The sequence below is a fragment of the Conger conger genome, chromosome 4, assembly GCF_963514075.1.
Source record: "Conger conger chromosome 4, fConCon1.1, whole genome shotgun sequence".
NCBI classification, from domain to species: Eukaryota; Metazoa; Chordata; class Actinopteri; order Anguilliformes; family Congridae; genus Conger; species Conger conger.
Window position 1 is genome coordinate 71,961,172 of NC_083763.1, and position 19,774 is coordinate 71,980,945.

Below are 19,774 nucleotides of genomic sequence, written 5' to 3' on the forward strand. Positions count from 1 at the left end.
TGAAAATATACCCTTTTAGTACCTTTTAGGACACAAATATTCAATAACTTTAAACTTTAATAAAATTTAGATTCTCAGTGGGCACAAGGATGTTTCACAGACGATTAATGTAAGATCTGAAATTGAAACTGTGGACCACATTTCCGTTTGAAGGGCCTCAACAGAAGTGTGAAATTTATGGTGAAAGCATTGGCCCTGCCCTCTGGTACAGTTCCGAGAAGCTGTGCTGCTAGAAGCTCATGGAGTTATTAACTCTTAAACTCTTGCCTGATGATAACACTGATGAACAATAGAACGATCACATGACTCACTGCGGTTTTGCCAGATCTTCCAAAAGGCGACGGCGGTGCATATTAGGAACACCAAAACAAGCCCGGCGTGACGTAGCACCCACAGAGTCCTTTCCAGGCATGTCTGTGCACTACACAGAAAAGATGCTCTGAGATGCATCGCGGGCATGGACATAGACTGGCCTCACTCACTGAAAGGGGAAAAGCTCAGGGGAGAACACAAAACTCACCCAGAACACAGCTGGCTTCCTTGTTCCGGGGGACTGGTCTTATTAAAGGCCCCTTCTGTTGTGGTGATCAGTGTGTTGTTCTTATGGGATTGAGAGGGAGACTTGATGGTATCTGTCAGCAAATGCAAAGTCAAGACTGAAATTGTATATGCAACCTTTTGCGAAAGTTATACTTCTAATTTTTAAATCAAAACATTTGGTTTCACCATGTTTCACACCTCAGTATTAAAGCCCTTGCAAAAGTGACACTAGGCCAAGATTGGCAGGGGAAACTTCCTAGGGTCACAGAGAAAGAACCCTTAGAAGGGACCAGGCTCAAGAGAGGGAGCCCATCTTCCTGTGGCTGCTCAGGGTAGGGATGCAGACCAGCTGACATGAATGTGAGAGATATTCACCATCCTATTGATGGGGAAATGTTTCACAAATTCATCAGCCACTAGCTGAACACCTTACATTTTATCATTTAAATCATCCGCTCAGTGTTATTGTGTTTGTATATTGTGTTATCATTAAGATTACAAAACTCCTAAACAATGGATCTATTGTTAGCTTAAATGAGTCACTCAAACTAATATTTTGTAAAAATCCTGGGAGTACATGAAGACAATTCAGCTCTCTGTTCACATAGATCAAATATATAACAGTTGAGGTATGTAAAAGGCTTTATAAATCAGATAATACCTTTTAATTGTCACTTAACACAATTGGTTCTTTTGTAACAATACAGTACTTGATGAAATTTCTATTCATATTTCAGCTGTCAATTTTTTAAAACATCCACATGAAATTCACACTTTTCAACCTGAAAAGACAGGTTAAAATTCTATAGTTTAAGGTTTTCCCCTACATTGACGGAATGCATTCCAATACAGGCTCGTTTTGAGTTCCTTACGTGTGGTGACTGTGGTCGTTGTAGTTTTCCGAGTGACAGTGAGGTGAACAGGGATCTGTAGTTCTCCAGCAGCACACCAATACCAGCCTGCGTCCTCCATGTTCAGCTCCCTCGCCGTCACAGTGAAGACCTTTTTAGAGCGGTCATCTTTCATCTCTGATCTTCCAGATTCACCAGAATTCACTTCCACACAGGAGCCCTCTATCCTGCACCACTTCTTCATGCTGCTCGGTTCATTATAGTGACACGGCACACTGACATGGCCCCCTTCCACACCGGCCACCTCCTGCTGCTCAACCCAGAGTCCAGGAGGCCCTGAACACCATAGAATACAGACCAAAATAATTAGAATTGCATCACTTAACCCTCTGAAACAAAATAAACTAAAGCTAAATAATTTTCATACTCCCATGGATACAGACTGGGAATGGGGTTGAAAAAGGGCAATTAATGTTGGCACCACACTCTTATTCTTTAAGAATAGTCCAAATTAATGGGTTTGCAGAGTAACCAAGATATTTTTAAACTCACATGCCAGCACTTGGAAATTATTTTCCAAAACTCAATGATAACTGCTTACCCGCAGTGACCATCAAGTACAGACGTGTTCCCTTATCTCCAGCGCCCTGGATGTCGACAGCACACCAGTAATATCCAGAGTCCGTAATCTTCAGTTTTGTCATGGTAACAGTGAACACATGATGGATGGGGTCATCAGTGATTTCACATTTAACTTCTGGAGAGTCAGTGTGTACTATATTATGGCAATTTCCCAATAAGTACCCCTGACACCAGTATTTCACATGATTTTCATATTCTCTATCATAGAGACATGGGATGGTGACAGATCTTCCACTCTGTACAACTACTTCACTCACTGTGTACATGCCGTCAGCATCTGCAGAGAGAAACACACACATCATCAGGGTGGGTGTATTTTACAGAGCACAGTGTGGTGCAGTCTGTAGGGCAGCTGACTCTCAGGCTAAGAGTGAACCCTCCTGTGTGTTTGGGGGTTCAATCCTCTGCACCCAACCATCTCGATCTGTTCCCCTCTTCTCTCTCCTGTTTGAATAAATGCTAAATGTCTGCATTTATATAGCACCTTCATCCAAAGCGCTGTAACATTGATGCTTCTCATTCACCCATTCATACACACATTCACCCACACACCAATGGTGATTGGCTGCCACACAAGGCACAAAACAGCTGGTAAGGAGCATTTAGGGGTTGCTTGTCTTCCTCAGGGAGACTTTGATACACCCAGGGTGCAATCGAAACGGCAACCCTCCGCCTGCCAGACGACTGCTCTTACCACCTGAGCCAATGTCACCACAATAAAGTGCACAGGGGAACATCACTAATACTCAAATTAATTTTAATGCACCATAACAAAAGGTGCAACCAACACACTGCATCTCGGTCAAATATGGTCTACCACACCAATGCATTAAAATAAAAGTATCATTGGACTTTAATGATGATTGGATTTTATGATGTTCTTGTGTGGAATTAAAGTGTTTGATTGTGAAAACCAAGGCATTCCCGGAGAACACAATACAATATAATCGTTTTTTTACAAAAGAAAAATCTTTCACTGGAGTTAATTTTTAAATGTTTCTTGGATACCTCCTTAAAAGCAAAAGTGTGTGAGGGGTTACTGTGTACATATGAGCACAAACACAGAATTCTTTCCACTCTTTCAATTCTCTCTTTCAGTTTTTATTTTAGCAGAGCTACAAACAGCATTATTTCCGGTGGTTAATACCCTCTGCTTGAAAGCCATTTCTGTGGAAGCATTCACACTTACAGAACACAGAAAATCACATCAACTTCTCTTTTAAGTAAAACTCAGAGCCATTCTAATCATGCACTATGTGAAGTGTGAAAAAGTCATATTGCAACTCCTTCCGCTTCTTGGGTTCAACATCAAACACAAAGCTATGGGACATTTTCACACTTTAATTGTTTTTTGACAGTTATACTTGTGTTGTCCAAAGGGTAAAAAAATGAAGTAAAAACTGTTTAATATTTTTTTCAACTTGAAATTTGATGACAAAGTTTGTGATGAGTGACAAGATGTTTCTTCATGCAAAATATAATTTATATAAAGTATAAAATATAAAGGCATTTTTGACCCTTGACAAGGGGAGTCTACTGAATGTTAAGACTACACAAGGGTTAAAGTGCATACATTCTAAGCATATAGCCATGGTCTATTTGAGTTTATTAGTTCTATTCTGATTATATATACACTCAGTGAGCCCTTTAGGTATTGATTAGACTTATTTTTTAGACTGAGTGGTCGTCTGCGGCTGTAGCCTATCCACTTAGCGGTTTGATGCGTTGTGTGTCCAGAGATGCTCTTTTGCGTATCACTGTTGTAATGTGTGCTTATTTATGTCACTGTCACCTCCCTGTAAGTATTGACCAGTCAGGCCTTTCTCCTCACACCTCTCTGATTAACAAGGCATTTCTTTCTGCAGAACTGCTGCTTGCACCATGCTCTGAAAACTCAAGACACTGTTGTGTGTGAAAAACCCAGGAGATAAGCAGTTTCTTAGATAGTCTAACGACCCTGTCTGGCACCAACAACCAATCTCTGGTCAAAATCACTTTTCTTCTTCGACAACTGCTGCATTTAGTTGGTGCCACTTGATTGGCTGATTAAATATTTCCATTAAAAAGCTGGTGTACAAGTCTACCTAATAAAGTGCTCACTGAGTATTCTAATCACATTAGTCCTATTAGGTATTATGCGAACTCCATGCTCCAGTATTACTCATTCATTCAAGTTTAAGGCACAGACAGTCTCTCTGCTACAATGCTCCAGAGTTCAGTATACAGTGTGAGAAACGAGTCCTACCTGGCAGCACAGTGAGGAAGAGGAAGGAGAGGAAGAGTATCAGAGTGAGAGCCATATGTGCCTGATGGGTGTGTGTGTCTGTTAGAGACTCCAGCTCCCTTTAGCGTGAGTCTCACTTCCTGTTCATCTCAGTCCCCACCTCTTTGGTCCCTCGTACTCTGTAGTCTGTGCTCTCTCAGTGGCCAGAGCAGGGTAACTATTATTATAATTTAATATTTATGTATTCCAGAGGTGGGCAAAGAGCGCCATATCCATTTCTGGATTTCATACCAACTTCTGGCATTAATTACATAATTAGCCTTTTATAACATCTGACATTTTAGCTGCAGTACATTTCTTGATGACTGGTCTTGTGTCCCCCGTTTTACTGTGATCTAATCTTTGAGAAAACCAGTGTTGGTGCATTCAGCCAATTAGTTCATTTAGCAAGGGTAATTGGTGGAAACAAAAACCTGCATACACCCCGGCCCACCAGGACCAGAATTGCCCACCCCTCTATTATACTATAAACTGAAATGATTAATACAGTTACATCATTAAATTGTTATTCAGTGACAATATTATTGTTATTTTTAATTATATATATTTAAAAGTCTACAGGTAATTTGTAATTGTAATTATCATTTGTTGGCGCTACTGGGAAATTGTGTTTGGAATGCTTTGGGGTTTTTTTAATCGCCGAGGAAAAATGTGATCGTTCTAATCTGTCCAGCAGAGGGCGATAGTTCCTTTTCAAGTTCGGAAAATGATGTCTTTTTTTGTCCAGTAAGAAAAAGCAGAGTCAAATATTTGTAACGGGGTGACTGGCTGTATTTGATGCTCTGGAATAGGAATCCTCAGGTTCCACACGTTGCTGAACATCCAGGCCTCTTCCTTTGTGCTTATGGACAAAATTCCTGTTGGGACGTAACTCTTTCGTCACGTTGCTGCCCCCTACTGAACAGACAGGGAACATTCACGCAAAAGTATCAAGATAATTGGGGCTCCAATACGAGCACGCTTGAGCAGAACTAGGTTAAACGAAAAACAGGAATAGGAATGTTTGTCAATATAAGAGGGACTAAAAATAAATGCAAGGTCCACCAGTCGCAGCACATGGCTTTAATATATATCCCATAACATTTTGGTGTTGATATTTCATGATCAGTGAAACATATTTATAAAATAAATCAAATGTCAATCGGGCAAAACATACCTGTGTGTTCTGCCCGGCAACTGAGCTGTAAATCACATCACTATCTGCTGCAGAACAGTGAGACGAGTGTGTGGTCTGCACAGAACAGGACATGCACAGATTTGGATAGCAGTTCCTGAGCTGTGTGAAAGTTTAGACTGCAGCTACACACTGCAATTGACCCTGTGTACTGTGTATCTAAAGTAAATAAGCAAATCGAGGTTAAACAACTCCTGATCAGACATATACAGTATGTTCACCTTTATCAGTGTGCCACTTTAAATTCTGATATTTACTGGCTGTCTAGCTGACTCTGAGATATGATGAACAATCTCACCTGTAGATTTTTCAGGACGACTGAGCTGTACAGGACCTCATCTGCAGGGTTTTCAGACGGCTGGGACAGTAAAGGGGAACATGTTTCTGTTACTGAGCACGGTTAGGGGGTCAGCTCAATTTAATTCAGTCAGTTCAGTCAATTCAAGTTCATTATGTGAAAAATTCCCCATTGAGGATGATCCCATTAATCAATACATAAATCGATTGTCAAATATTGAATTAAATATATATATTTTTTAATGTAATTTCATTGCCTGACTGAACAGACAGCGGAATCGATCACAACCCTGTCCGTGTTTCCCACTGCTACCAGAGCAGAGGAGAACAACATTAACTCACTAGTGAACATTCGGGAACATTTTCCCTCAACAAGCAGGTACAGAGCCCCATTTATAATCTCTTATAATCAAGTGTAATAATTGCCAGGCAAACTATACATATAGTAATAAAATAAAACTTTGATTTCTAAGAAATACAGGATCTCTAGGAAGGAAGAGATGAGACTGAATATTAACAGTACAATTCTCTGCAAAGGCACTTTATAAATGTGTGAGAAATCCAGCCGCTACCCAACCTGTGACTGATGTGGACTTATTCTGTGTGGTGATGACTGTGTGTTGGTGAACACTGTGCTGTACGTCACTTCATCTTCAGAGTCTGCAGTCTGCCAGGGGAGAGACACAACGTTGAACTCATAACAGCTGGTCAATCTGCACAGACCTCTACCTTTAATATTGTACAGTCGGGCCGTTCAACTGGTGGACCAGAGACAAGCAAGTCAGCTCGCTCACAAGTAACAGTGAAACAATATCAGTTGAATTTGTACTTCCCTCTAGGGTCTTTCAGCGCACTTATCCCTGGTTATCGGTATGCACTTTGCACTTTGTGCATTTCTGGATTAGAGCGTCTGCCAAATGCCATTAATGTAATGTAATGTAATGTAATATCAAGCTACAGAGAGATAAAAAAGAAATGCACCCATTTTGCTATGAACAAAGATTAAAGTTAGTAAACTCAATCTTGTCCAGACGAAGCTTAGTCTGTGTCTGTTAAACCATTCCGTAGTGTCTATAGACTTGCAGGTTGTGGATTCCCAGAGTGCTGCTACTGGACATCTCCAACCAGAAACTGAGTGTGGCTGAAAGTATTCAACTTGAGATTTTTCTGAATGTAGTTTAGTTTGATAAGTGCAGCGTTTCTGTATGTATGAATAAAGAACTATCACACTTTACTGTCGCAGTCATTTCTTCTACACGCCCACACCCCCACAATCACTGTATGTCCTTCTCCATTCTGCAGTTCTGTGTTTTGCGGATAGGCTGAAATTAACTGACATTGGCTGACATTGACTGACATTGACTGGCACTCACTGATATTGACCACACTCACTGACATTGACCACATTCACTGTCACTGACTGACATTGACCCTCAGCCTTCTCGGCAGAGTGCAGAGTGTAAAACGGCCGTACCGTCAGCTCGTTGCTCCGGTCCTCTCTTGCTCCTGTGTGAGGCTGGACTCCCTCTGTAATGAGACACAGGATGAGCTGGGATAAGAGAGTGTGATCATGACAGAGCTGAGAGCCCCCCTATGAGACCCCTACTGCCTGTGAAACTCCTGTGCTCAGTGTACTGCACTTCACTAATGCTGTGCTGATTGCTCCTACATACAGCACCCACACAATACTTTCACACTCCGCGTACTTCATGTGCTCAGTGTACTGTGCGTCACTAATAGACTAAATCAGAATGTTTGTAAACAAAGTTCGCTAAGATACTTCCTGTTGGCCACTCAGCCGCGGAATGAAGGAACGTCACTTAAAAGTCGACTGACTGTGTAGAAACAGTTAGGTAGTTAACTATGCCGAAATGGTGTTGTGTTTGGGACTAATGCCAAACAGCACACAGTGCTTTTTCCGATTCTTAAAGGGGAGGATAGCCCAGATCAGGGTGGCCTCGGGTGCTTAGCACAGTCAATGACAGTGGACACAGAGACGCCCAACATGAGTTTCAAAGTGTCAGAAACATGAGGGAAAAACAAAACCGGAAATTCCAATTGTATTGCTGATGTCCTTCACAAACATTGCTGGCAGCAAAAAGCTAGTAAACACCAGATGCTCATCGGCGGCCTTACGTTCCGGGCAGTTGATAACAATATTTTTTAAAAATTAAATATGAATAATCTTTAACCCCATTTTTATTCATTGGTAAACCTTCGGAACATCTGCGTGGTTATTAAATTTAAGTAATGACTGCAATGTCAAAATTAAAAAAACAGATTTTGCAACCAAAACATGGCTGCCAACGTTGTGCCTGTAGGCTAATGTGATGTTCCTCTCAGCCACCAGTCACTGTCTAGCAATGAAATGATCAGCGCAACCGCAACGACTGAAAAGTAGAAATTTAAACATCTGCCAAGCGAACTTCAATGTTCGGTTTGTAAATGAAGCCTACCTCTCTTCCATGCTTTAATGTAATCTCCATTTTCATATCGATGTGTCTTTCGCTTTTTGGCTGGAGTAACTGTTAAATTGCGTAATTCGCGGAGCTTCGCCCTCCATTTGAGTTTAAACTGGTAAATGCGCTAATGCAAATTAGGCTACTGTAGATGGTAAAGTGAAAACGTTTCATTCCAGTAAAAACGTTTAAAGTACTAGTGGGCAGCATTGAGTTGGGTCTGTTGCAAAGTCTGCTGACTATTCCTCGCAAAACCGTTTTTCTCCATGTAAAATTTCGTTAAAGTGAACATTCCATTCGTTAAATGAAAAAATGTCCCTAAAATGCCGTTTTCGTTCACCTGAAACGTCTTAAATACAACGTTCGTAAATCGTAAATTTTCATGAATTATTTTGATATTCCAACGTCGACTTTACGTGTTTGTACTTTGGTTAAATGACACTGAAAACACTGCCTGCTATTCACATTCCTTAACCTTATCCACCCGGAACTAAGTTATTTGCTGTTGTGACGTGATGGTGATTTCATCTATACAGCACCGCGCTATTCTTTCACACTCAGAGTACTTCATGTGGATACTCACTGTATCTCTTACACAGCTTCCAGGTACCCGTGGCAACAGCTGCCACCAGCAACAGCATCCCTAGTGCCATCAGGATGATTGTGAGATCTGAAGGACTGAACAGCAGCAACAGGGTGTGTGAAATTTTCTGCCCATTTGAAATGCTCAAATGACACAGGAGTCTCTCTGAGTACTGCAGCCTTCTCCATCAGTTCAGAAGAGCACAGACAAGCACAAACATGCACAGAGAGAACTGCTGGACTCCAGAAACAGGGAGTGGAGAAAAAGGAAATGGAAGCACTAGGGGTCATGTGGGACACCAAGTACATGCAGCGTGTACCCAGCATGCACTGGGCCATGTGCTGCTGATAAGTGCTGGAGAGGCCTGGTTATCTGGACTTTAGTGAGCATGTCTGCAGGAGGAGGCCTCACTGACTTTGAGACAGGGGGATTTTGAGACAAAATCAACTGCATTGATTTGTCTGGAAAAGTATCCACTTTAATAAAAACCTAAAGACACTTTACCATTATTATTATTGTTATTGCTGTTGTTTTTATACTGAACTTATTTATTTAAAAAGACTTGAAGATTTCCATCAAGAATACCACACCTTTTATTGTAACTGGTTGTTGCTGGAACAGGTGAGAGAGGTGTTGAGACTGTTGAATGCTTTGAGGTTGAAGACTTGGAGGATGTTGCTGCTGTGCTTGCTGTGGTAAGCAGAAGAGATGTGGTTAGTGCTGCAGATGCTGAAGATTGGGTTGCAATGAAGAGACAGTGGAGGAAAAATGATGTTAATTAATAAAGTTAATACATTTTAATGAATATTTTATGGTGTTATTTATAGTGTCATTGTATTTATGTGTGTGTGCCTGTGTGTGTCCGTGTGCGTGTATGTATGTGCCTGTGTGAATGCGAATGTGTGTGTGTGTGTGTGTGTGTGAGACAACAACAACCTGCTAGACCCCCATCAGTCTGGCTTCAGATCAGGCCACTCGACAGAGACTGCGCCTCTCCGTCAGTGAGTCACTCCATGCCGCATGAGCAGCCTCCCTCTCCTCTGTCCTCATTCTTCTAGATCTCTCTGCTGCCTTCGACACTGTGGATCACTCCATCCTCCTGTCTGCCCTGTCAGCAATGGGCATCTGTGGCACAGCCCTGGACTGGATTGAGTCCTACCTCTCTGGTCGCTCCTTCCAGGTTGCCTGGGCTGGTTCGGAATCGACACCTCGGCCCCTCGCCACAGGAGTTCCCCAGGGCTCAGTCCTAGGCCCGCTTCTTTTTTCTCTTTACACTCGCTCTCTTGGCCCTGTGATCACTGCACATGGGCTATCCTACCACTGCCACACGGACGATACCCAACTCTTCGTCTCGTTCCCGCCGTCTGATATGTAGGTTTCAGCCCGTATCTCTGCTTGCCTGAGGGACATCCAGAGCTGGATGGACAACCACCACTAAAGCTCAACCCAGGCAAGACTGAAATGATATTCATCTCTGCCAATACCTCTCCTCATCTGGATCTCTCCTTTTCCCTCATATACCACACTCACACCGTCACCCAGTGCAAGGAACCTCGGCGTGGTGATGGACAGCAGACTGTCCCTTTCCGAGAACATTGCGGCGGTGACCCGGTCTTGCAGGTTCTTCTTATACAACATCCGGAGAATCCGCCCCTTTCTCACCCCCTACTCGACCCAGCTCCTGGTCCAAGCGATGGTTCTGTTCCGCCTGGACTACTACAATTCCCTCTTGGCTGGCCTCCCAGCATCTGCCATCAGACCCCTCCAAGTTATCCAGAATGCAGCAGCTCGTCTGGTCTTCAACCTTCCCAAATACTCACACGTCACCCCCCTGCTTACTTCCCTCCACTGGCTGCCTGTCATGGCTCGCATCAAATTCAAAACATTGGTGCTAGCCTTCCAAGCAGTTAAGGGGTCTTCCCCAGCTTATCTACAAAAAATCATCAGACCCTACACCCCTGCCAGACCTCTTCGTTCAGCCTCCACAGGCCGCTTGGCACCTCCCCCTCTCCAAACCTCCACCTCACGCTCACAACTACTGTCTTCTGGCTCCACGGTGGTGGAACGAACTCCCCGTTGAGGTCAGAACTATAGAATCTCTCCCCACCTTCAAGCGCAAGCTGAAGACACACCTCTTCAAGCAGCACCTCTCCCCATCCCTCCCTACCTCCCTGTGAACCTTAATTGTTGTCTCTGTGACTTGCTTTGTGAATCGGTATTTTTAGTTGGCTAGGTAAGCAGTGTTTGGATAGTTAACTTTGGTCACTTTTGCTCTGTTGTTTGTTTGTTTCTTTGTTCAAAAAATAAATAAATAAAAAAGAATAATAATTGGCCCTCGTCCTTATCTTTGTTGTACAGGTAGCAGTTGAAATTGTACTTCCCTCTAGGGTCTTTCAGCGAACTTATCCCTGGTTATGGGTATGCACTTTGTTGTACTTCGATCTGGATAAGAGCGTTTGCCAAATGCCAATAATGTAATGTAATGTAATGTGTGTGTGTGTGAATATGTGTGCTTGTATGTGTGAATGTGTGCATGAGTGTTGTGACACTGTGGTAAGATCAGAACGCAGCACTGGTGTGCACCCTACAGCCTGTGAGAGAGCACTAGCTAGCAGCAGAGGGTGGAAATACATTTCACAACATTTAGAACATTCTGTTTCTCTCAACCCTCACTGACAGAACGTGACAGAAAAGATCATTGAAAATTCGAGGAAAGAATGCATTCTCATATAGGCTCGTTTTGAGTTCCTTACGTGTGGTGACTGTGGTCGTTGTAGTTTTCCGAGTGACAGTGAGGTGAACAGGGATCTGTAGTTCTCCAGCAGCACACCAATACCAGCCTGTGTCCTCCATGTTCAGCTCCCTCACCGTCACAGTGAAGACCTTTTTAGAGCGGTCATCTTTCATCTCTGACCTTCCAGATTTACCAGATTTGCCAGAATTCACTTCCAGACAGGAGCCCTTTATCCTGCACCACTTCTTCATGCTGCTCGGTTCATTATAGTGACACGGCACACTGACATGGCCCCCTTCCACACCGGCCACCTCCTGCTGCTCAACCCAGAGTCCAGGAGGCCCTGAACACCATAGAATACAGACAAAAAAAATCATTTAACCCTCTGAAACGAAAATAAACTAAAGCTAATCATTTTCATACTCACATGGATACAGACTGGGAATGGGGTTGCAAAAAGTGCAATTAATGTTGGCACCACACTCTAATTCTTTATGAAGAGTCAAAATCAATGGGTTTGCAGAGTAACCAAGATATTTTTAAACTCACATGCCAGCACTTAAAAAAAAAATGATTTTCCAAAACTCAATGATAACTGCTTGGAAAATTAATTCATTCTGCAGTAGGAAGTGTGCAGCGTATGGTTGGATAACACTCGAATAGTGAAGAAGACATTATTAAGAGTTTAGGAAGCAGGTCTCACTGAGTGCAGTGTGTGCTGCAGCCATCTTACCTGCAGTGGCTGACAGTCTCAGATGTGCTCCCTTATCTGGAGCGCCCTGGATGTCTACAGCACACCAGTAATTTCCAGAGTCCTTCATCTTCAGTTTTGTCATGGTAACAGTGAACACATGATGGATGGGGTCATCAGTGATTGATGTTTCACGTTTAACATTTGGAGAGTCACTGCGTGCTATATTATGGCAATTTCGCAATGTAAACCCCTGACACCAGTATTTCTCATGATTTTTATATTCTCTATCATAGAGACATGGGATGGTGAAAGATTTTCCACTCTGTACAGCTACCTTATTCACTGTGAACACACCGTCAGCATCTGCAGAGAGAAACACACACATCATCAGTGTGGGTGTATTTCACAGAGCACAGTGTGGTGCAGTCTGTAGGGCAGCTGACTCTCAGGCTAAGGGTGAACCCTCCTGTGTGTTTGGGGGTTCAATTCTCAACCCAACCATCTCGATCCGTTCCCCTCTTCTCTCTCCTGTTTGAATAAATGCTAAATGTCTGAATTTATATAGCGCCTTTATCCAAAGCGCTGTACAATTGATGCTTCTCATTCACCCATTTTCACCCACTCACCCACTCATACACACACTCACACACCAACAGCGATTGGCTGCCATGCAAGGTACTAGCCAACTCGTCAGCAGCATTTAGGGGGTTTGTTTTGCTCAGGAACACTTTGATAGACTGCCAGACGATTGCTCTTACTGCCGGAGCCAATGTTGCCACAATAAAGTACACAGGGGAACATCACTAATACTCTAATTCATTCTAATGCACCGTAACAAAATGTGTAACCAACACACAGCATCTAGGTAAAATATGGTCTAACACACCAATGCATTATAATAAAGGTCTTTAATGCTGATTGGATTGTATGCAATTAAAGTGTTTGATTGTCAAGGATTGTCAAAACCAAGGCATTCCTGGAGACTACAATACAATACAATTTCATTTTTACATAAGAGGAATAAAAGTCTTTCACCGGGGTTCATTAAAAAATGTTTCTCTATTTCCTGAGATCATGGACTTAAAAAAATTATACAAATGCATTATACAATGAAAACAATGATATTTGAGAAGAGCATGCTCTCTGGATGGCAATACCATCACAGGTAGAGATTTAAAAGCAACAATTTGTGAGGGGTTAACTCCTGACAATACTGTGTACCAATGAGCACACACACACAGATGTGCATTTCTTCCACTCTTTCAGTTCTCTTTATTTTAGCAGAGCTACAAACAGCATTATTTCCGGTGGTTAATACCCTCTGCTCAGCACAGTGAAGGACATTGTACTGTGGGGACATTTTAATGTGGGGTTGAAGCCATTTCTGTGGAAGCATTCACACTTACAGAACAAAATCATATCAACTTCTCTTTTTAGTAAAAAAAAGCACTAGTGGGCAGCGTTGTAAAAGTAAAAGTTATATTGCAACTCTTTCGGCTTCTTGGGTTCAACATCACACACAAAGCTATGGGACATGTTCATGCTTTAATTGTGTTTAGACAGTTGTAGTTGTAGTTGTCAGCTCGTAACCCTTGTGTTGTCTTAAGGGTAGAAAATGACCCGCTACTATGTTTAACAGCAGAAAAAACCCCCTCAATGATCTTTTTTCAACTTGAAATTGGATGACAAATTTTGATGAGTGACAGGATGTTTCTTCATGCAAAATATAATTCAATTCATTAAAATTAAATTAAGCTGCTTTATTTTAGCGGTTTAGTGAAGGCATTTTTGACCCTTAGGACAAGGGGAGTCAACAGAATCCAGCTACAAACAGCATTATTTCCTGTGCTTAATACCCTCTGCTCACCACAGTAGGCACACAATCCATTTTAGCTGGTCTGAAGCCAATTCAGAACAAGATCATCTCAAATTCCTTGAAACTAAATAATCACAAAAATGAAACTGTTCTCAGCTAATCCTCATGAAATGAAGAAAAAAGGAGAATGCAGTGCAAGGGTTAAATAAAATCTCTGAAACAAAAAATATAAACTGCCATTAACGCCACACATGCAAAGTTTCTTTGGGCCTTTTAAAATGCATTTCTAAAGTTAGATTTGTATTAATTATAAATTATTGGTTAAAATAAAGTAAACTACCCAAGAGCAAAAACAAAAAGGTGAGCATAAATTTCAAGTATGTAGCAATGGTCTGCTTATATTTATGATTCGCAAAAAGATACTTTACCCACATCATAGCAGTTTGATGTACCGTGAACCACAATCTTCAGTTTAACTCATTCATTCAATTTTAAGGCACAGACAATCTCTCTGCTACAATGCTCCAGAGTTCAGTATACAGTGTGAGAAACAAGTCCTACCTGGCAGCACAGTGAGGAAGAGGAAGGAGAGGAAGAGTATCAGAGTGAGAGCCATATGTGCCTGATGGGTGTGTGTGTCTGTTAGAGACTCCAGCTCCCTTTAGCGTGAGTCTCACTTCCTGTTCCTCTCAGTGCCCACCTCTTTGGTCCCTCGTACTCTGTAGTCTGTGCTCTCTCAGTGGCCAGAGCAGGATAACTATTATTATCATTTAATATTTATGTATTCCAGAGGTGGGCAAAGAGCACCATATCCATTTCTGGATTTCATACCAACTTCTGGCCTTAATTACATAATTAGCCTTGGACAACATTTGACGTTTTAGCTGCAGTACATTTCTTGATGACTGGTCTTGTGTCCCCCATTTTACTGTGATCTAATCTTTGACAGAACCATTGTTGGTGCATTCAGCCAATTAGTTCATTTAGCCAGGGTAATTGGTGGAAACAAAAACCTGCATACACCCTGGCCCTCAAGGACCGGAATTGCCCACCCCTCTATTATACTCTAAACTAAAAGGATTAATACAGTTACATCATTAAATTGTTATTAAGTGACAATATTATTGTTATTTTTAATTATATGTATTTCATATAATTAATACGTAATTTGTAATTGTAATTGTCATTTGTTAGCGCTCCTGGGAAATTGTGTTTGGAATGCTTCGGTGTTTTTTTAATCGCCGAGGAAAAATGTGATCGTTCTAATCTGTCCACCAGAGGGCGATAGTTCCTTTTCAAGTTAGGAAAATGATGGTGTCTTTTTTTGGTCCAGTAAGAAAAAGCAGAGTCAAATATTTGTAACGGGGTGACTGGCTGTATTTGATGCTCTGAAATAGGAATCCTCAGGTTCCACACGTTGCTGAACATCCAGGCCTCTTCCTTTGGGCTTGTGGACAAAATTCCTGTTGGTACATAACTCTTCCGTCACGTTGCTGCCCCCTACTGAACAGACAGGGAACATTCACGGAAAAGTATCAAGATCAGTGGGGCTCTAATACGAGCACGCTTGAGCACAACTAAAAAAGGTGCAATTAAAACAGTAATAGCAATGTTTGACAATATATGAGGGACTAAAAATAAATGCAATTATGTATCCCATAACATTTTGGTATTGATATGTCATGATCAGTGAAACTTATTTCTAAAATGAATCAACTGAAAATCCAGCAAAACATACCTGTGTTTTCTGCCCGGTAACTGAGCTGTAAATCACATCACCAGCTCTATCTGCTGCTGAACGGTGAGACGAGTGTGTGGTCTGCACAGAACAGGACATGCACAGATTTGGATAGCAGTTCCTGAGTTCTGTGTAAGTTTAGACTGCAGCTACACACTGCAATTGATCCTGTGTTTTGTGTGTCTCAAGTAAAGATGGAAATTGTGGTTAAACAACTCCTGATCAGGCATACAGTATGTTCACCTTTATCAGTGTGCCACCTTTAATTCTGATATCTACTGGCTGTGTAGCTGACTCTGAAATATGAAGAACAATCTCACCTTTCAGGACGACTGAGCTGTACAGGATTTAATCTGCAGGGTTTTCAGACGGCTGGGACAGTAAAGGGGAACATCCTTCTGTCCTGTACAGCTTAGTCGTCCTGAAAAATCTACAGGTGAGATTGTTGATCCTATTTCAGAGTGAGCTGCACAGCCAACAGATATCAGTATTTAAAGTGGCACACATTGGGAAAGGTGAACATGTACAGTATGTATGAGCAGCAGTTGTTTAACCTGGATTTGCTTCTTTACTTAAAAAAACTGCAGTGTGCTAAGCTGCATTTCTGTGGTCTTGAGGATTTAAACCACAGGTTTAAACACCAGCTAATCACACTGCGGTTGGCCCAGAGAATGCTTAAAGGGAAGTGTTTGCGTGTCTCTCAGTATTAGTATTATTATTTCTTTTAAAATTTATTTTTTGAGTTTCTGAAGTATTGTGTGTGCATGTCCAGTTCTGTACAGACCACACACTTGTCTAACCGTTCTGCAGCAGATAGAGCCGTCATGTGATCTACAGCTCAGTTGCCGGGCAGAAAACAGTGCTCATATTTCCATTGTGGTAATATGCAAGTTATAGTGCAGTGACACAGGTACAGTAATAAGCAGGGGCGGTTCGAGGATTTTTTTACTGGGGTGGCCAAGGGTTGTCTGGGGGTGACAACCTTATCTCCTGGCTTCACAGCCAAGAAACATTTTTGGGGGTTATTTATGTTTTTTTTTAAAATTGTTTCAATTGTTGTGAAAAAACTATGACAAAACAATATGCATTACTAGTCTACTAAGACAGAAATATAGGCTATAGGCTACTGATACACTAATGTACAGGATGACATTAACAATGACAAATAAATAGGCTGTAAATTGTCATCAAGACCCTTCTCAGAGCTCACTAACAAAAGTTAAGGCTATTCAGTAGATAAATGCTCTAAGCAAACAAACAAAAATGCATAATGCAAACCATGGGTATCTTCCTCTGAATTAACACAAAGGGCACAATTTTGAGGCTCTTTCTTTGGTGCGCTGTATGCTGTATGTGGCACGAATGTGGCATGGAATAAGGAATAGAAAGCTCTGGGACTCATTCTATTCCATATTCCATACCACACTGCCTGAGGACAATGCACTGAAGAGCCTCAGAATTGCACCAGTTATGACTAAACTGAATTACATAGCATATCATATATACATGATGTAAGACAATTATATGTTTAAGGATCAAGAATAAAAACAAATATCTTCACCATATTTAAGGCCATTAAAGTCATGGACTGTGTTGTGCAGAACAAACTACAAGGTGGAGAGCAATCCCTGCCATGGTACACCAACATAATGCCATTTTACAGGCCTGTTTCAATTGGAGAAGAATAACATGAAGTGGCTGAATAAGTAACACATGCATCAGAGCTGGTGAGAATGTGATTTTGAACAAAGCAAGAATGTGTATTATCATCTTTTAGACATTTATTACAATAAATAATGCTCTGAACTCTAACTATTATTTTAAACAAACACAGCATTCAAGTAATTTATTTCTTGTTGCGATTAACGGTCGTTAGCTAGCTAACTAGCTAACTAGTCACTAGTCTTCAATTAAGCCAGCAAACGCTAGCTAACGTCAGCTAAAATGATATTTCTCACCCTGACAAGAGCAAAATAAAGCTCAAAGGCTTAAAAATTTCACTTAGAAGTAAATTGTGTCACGATTTTTGCAACACATTTTCCCAGCCTTGCAAACGGGAAAAACGGTGCCTGAATAAAAATAGATTGACTGGCAAAACAGCCAATGACGTGCCAATCCTATTGGCGCTTCTGACAGGCGGGCTTTTGACGCACATTTGGAAGCTTTTATACAGTGGGAGCAAAACGGAAAAGACTGTCTTTGTAAAAGCAGACTGACAACCTATGGGGTCGCACTGGGGTGGCCAATCAGATTTTAGGGGTGGTACCGCTGGCAAAACAGCCAATGGGGCGACATGGCTCAGGCAGTAAGAGCAGTCGTCTGGCAGTCGGAGGGTTGCCGGTTTGATCCCCGGCCTGGGCTGTGTGGAAGTGTCCCTGAGCAAGACACCTAACCCCTAAATGCTCCTGACGAGCTGGTCGGCGCCTTGCATGGCAGCCAATCGGCGCTATATAAATGCCAACCTTTTAACAGCCACCCCGTTAGAAGCGCCCATGGTAATAAGGGACGGGAACTACTGTCTGACCCCATCTTTACTAACTCAGCTTTCCCCCAAGATTTCTCTCTTTCTCTTTTATTTCAAGGATCACATCAGGAGTGGCTCTGGTAAAGGGTTCACAACTACTATTTTAATTTGCTAAAAATGTTTTCAAAAACATGTTACTCTGTGCAGTTTGGTTCCTGAATATCAGAGCTTCAGTGAAGCTTCAGTGAAGTTATTGCACAACAAACTCCATCTTGAAACCCTCCTCTTATTCCACTGATACTTTAATTTCACACAGACTCAGGAGTTCTATACTGCCAATATTTAATACATTTAAACAGTGCGGGCTTTCAAAAAGAATCACTTAGCGCACTATAGAAATAGGTGATCTGACTGATTAAATCCCATTGGGGGTTAATTTGCTAGTAATTAGCAATTTGTTGGGGATTATGGATTAAGTAAATTATGGGCTAAATAATTTGCAGTCTTGCTCTTCAGCCAAATATCAACGCATTACATTAATGGCATTTGGCAGACGCTCTTATCCAGAGTGACGTACAACAAAGTGCATACCCATAACCAGGGATAAGTGCACTGAAAGACCCTAGAGGGAAGCACAATTTCAACTGCTACCTGTACAACAAAGATAAGGACCAGGGCCTATTTGAATTTGAATTTTTTTTTTAAACAAACAAATAAACAAACAAACAAACCAACAAACAACAAAGCAAAAGTGACCAAACTTAACTAGCCAAACACTGCTTACCTAGCCAAACTAAAATACCGATACACAAAAAAGTAAATCACAGAAAGACAACAATTAAGGTTCACAGGGAGTGGCAGGGGTGTAGGGTCTGATGATTTTTTGTAGGTAAACTGGGGAAGACCCCTTAACTGCTTGGAAGGCTAGCACCAATGTTTTGAATTTGATGCGAGCCAGGACAGGCAGCCAGTGGAGGGAAGTAAGCAGGGGGGTGTGAGTATTTGGGAATGTTGAAGACCAGACGAGCTGCTGCATTCTAGATAAGTTGGAGGGGTCTGATGGCGGACGCTGGGAGGCCAGCCAAGAGGGAATTGCAGTAGTCCAGGTGGGACAGAACCATCGCTTAGACCAGGAGCTGGGTCGAGTAGGGGGTGAGAGAGGGGCAAATTGTATAGGAAGAACCTGCATGACCGGGTCACCGCCGCAATGTTCTCGGAGAGGGACAGTCTGCTGTCCATCACCACGCCGAGGTTCCTTGCACTGGGTGATGGCGTAGGTGTGGTATCCCCGAGGGAAATAGAGAGATCCAGATGTGTAGAGGTAATAGCAGGGATGAATATCATTTCAGTCTTACCTGGGTTGAGCTTTAGATGGTGGTTGTCCATCCAACTCTGGATGTCACTCAGGCAAGCAGAGATACAGGCTGAAACCTGTGTATCAGATGGTGGGAACGAGACGAAGAGTTGGGTCGTCCGCATAGCAGTGGTAGGATAGCCC

The 19,774-nt window shown here is 42.0% G+C and overlaps 2 protein-coding genes across 3 annotated transcripts in view; both read right to left on the minus strand.

Annotated features, from left to right (window-relative positions):
* LOC133126888 (polymeric immunoglobulin receptor-like) overlaps nt 1-4,540 on the minus strand; it is a 39,704-nt gene extending 35,164 nt beyond the window's left edge. Inside the window, exons 1-5 of one of the 2 annotated variants that reach the window (XM_061239350.1) lie at nt 4,279-4,540; nt 1,993-2,310; nt 1,413-1,727; nt 521-632; nt 312-421 (exon numbers count right to left, since the gene is read on the minus strand). In XM_061239350.1, the coding sequence (XP_061095334.1) occupies nt 312-421; nt 521-632; nt 1,413-1,727; nt 1,993-2,310; nt 4,279-4,333 (910 nt within the window). In that variant the 5' untranslated portion in view covers nt 4,334-4,540. The remainder of the gene's footprint in view (nt 1-311; nt 422-520; nt 633-1,412; nt 1,728-1,992; nt 2,311-4,278) is intronic. The other variant, XM_061239351.1, reaches the window with a different exon arrangement.
* A 1,890-nt stretch (nt 4,541-6,430) lies between these two features.
* LOC133126715 (polymeric immunoglobulin receptor-like) lies at nt 6,431-12,400 on the minus strand. Its single transcript, XM_061239052.1, has 6 exons — nt 12,298-12,400; nt 11,584-11,907; nt 9,421-9,520; nt 8,831-8,925; nt 7,210-7,315; nt 6,431-6,455 (listed from the first exon to the last, which is right to left on the minus strand). The coding sequence occupies exons 1-6, from the start codon at nt 12,398-12,400 to the stop codon at nt 6,431-6,433; spliced, it is 753 nt and encodes a 250-aa protein (XP_061095036.1).
* Nucleotides 12,401-19,774: the final 7,374 nt, after the last annotated feature.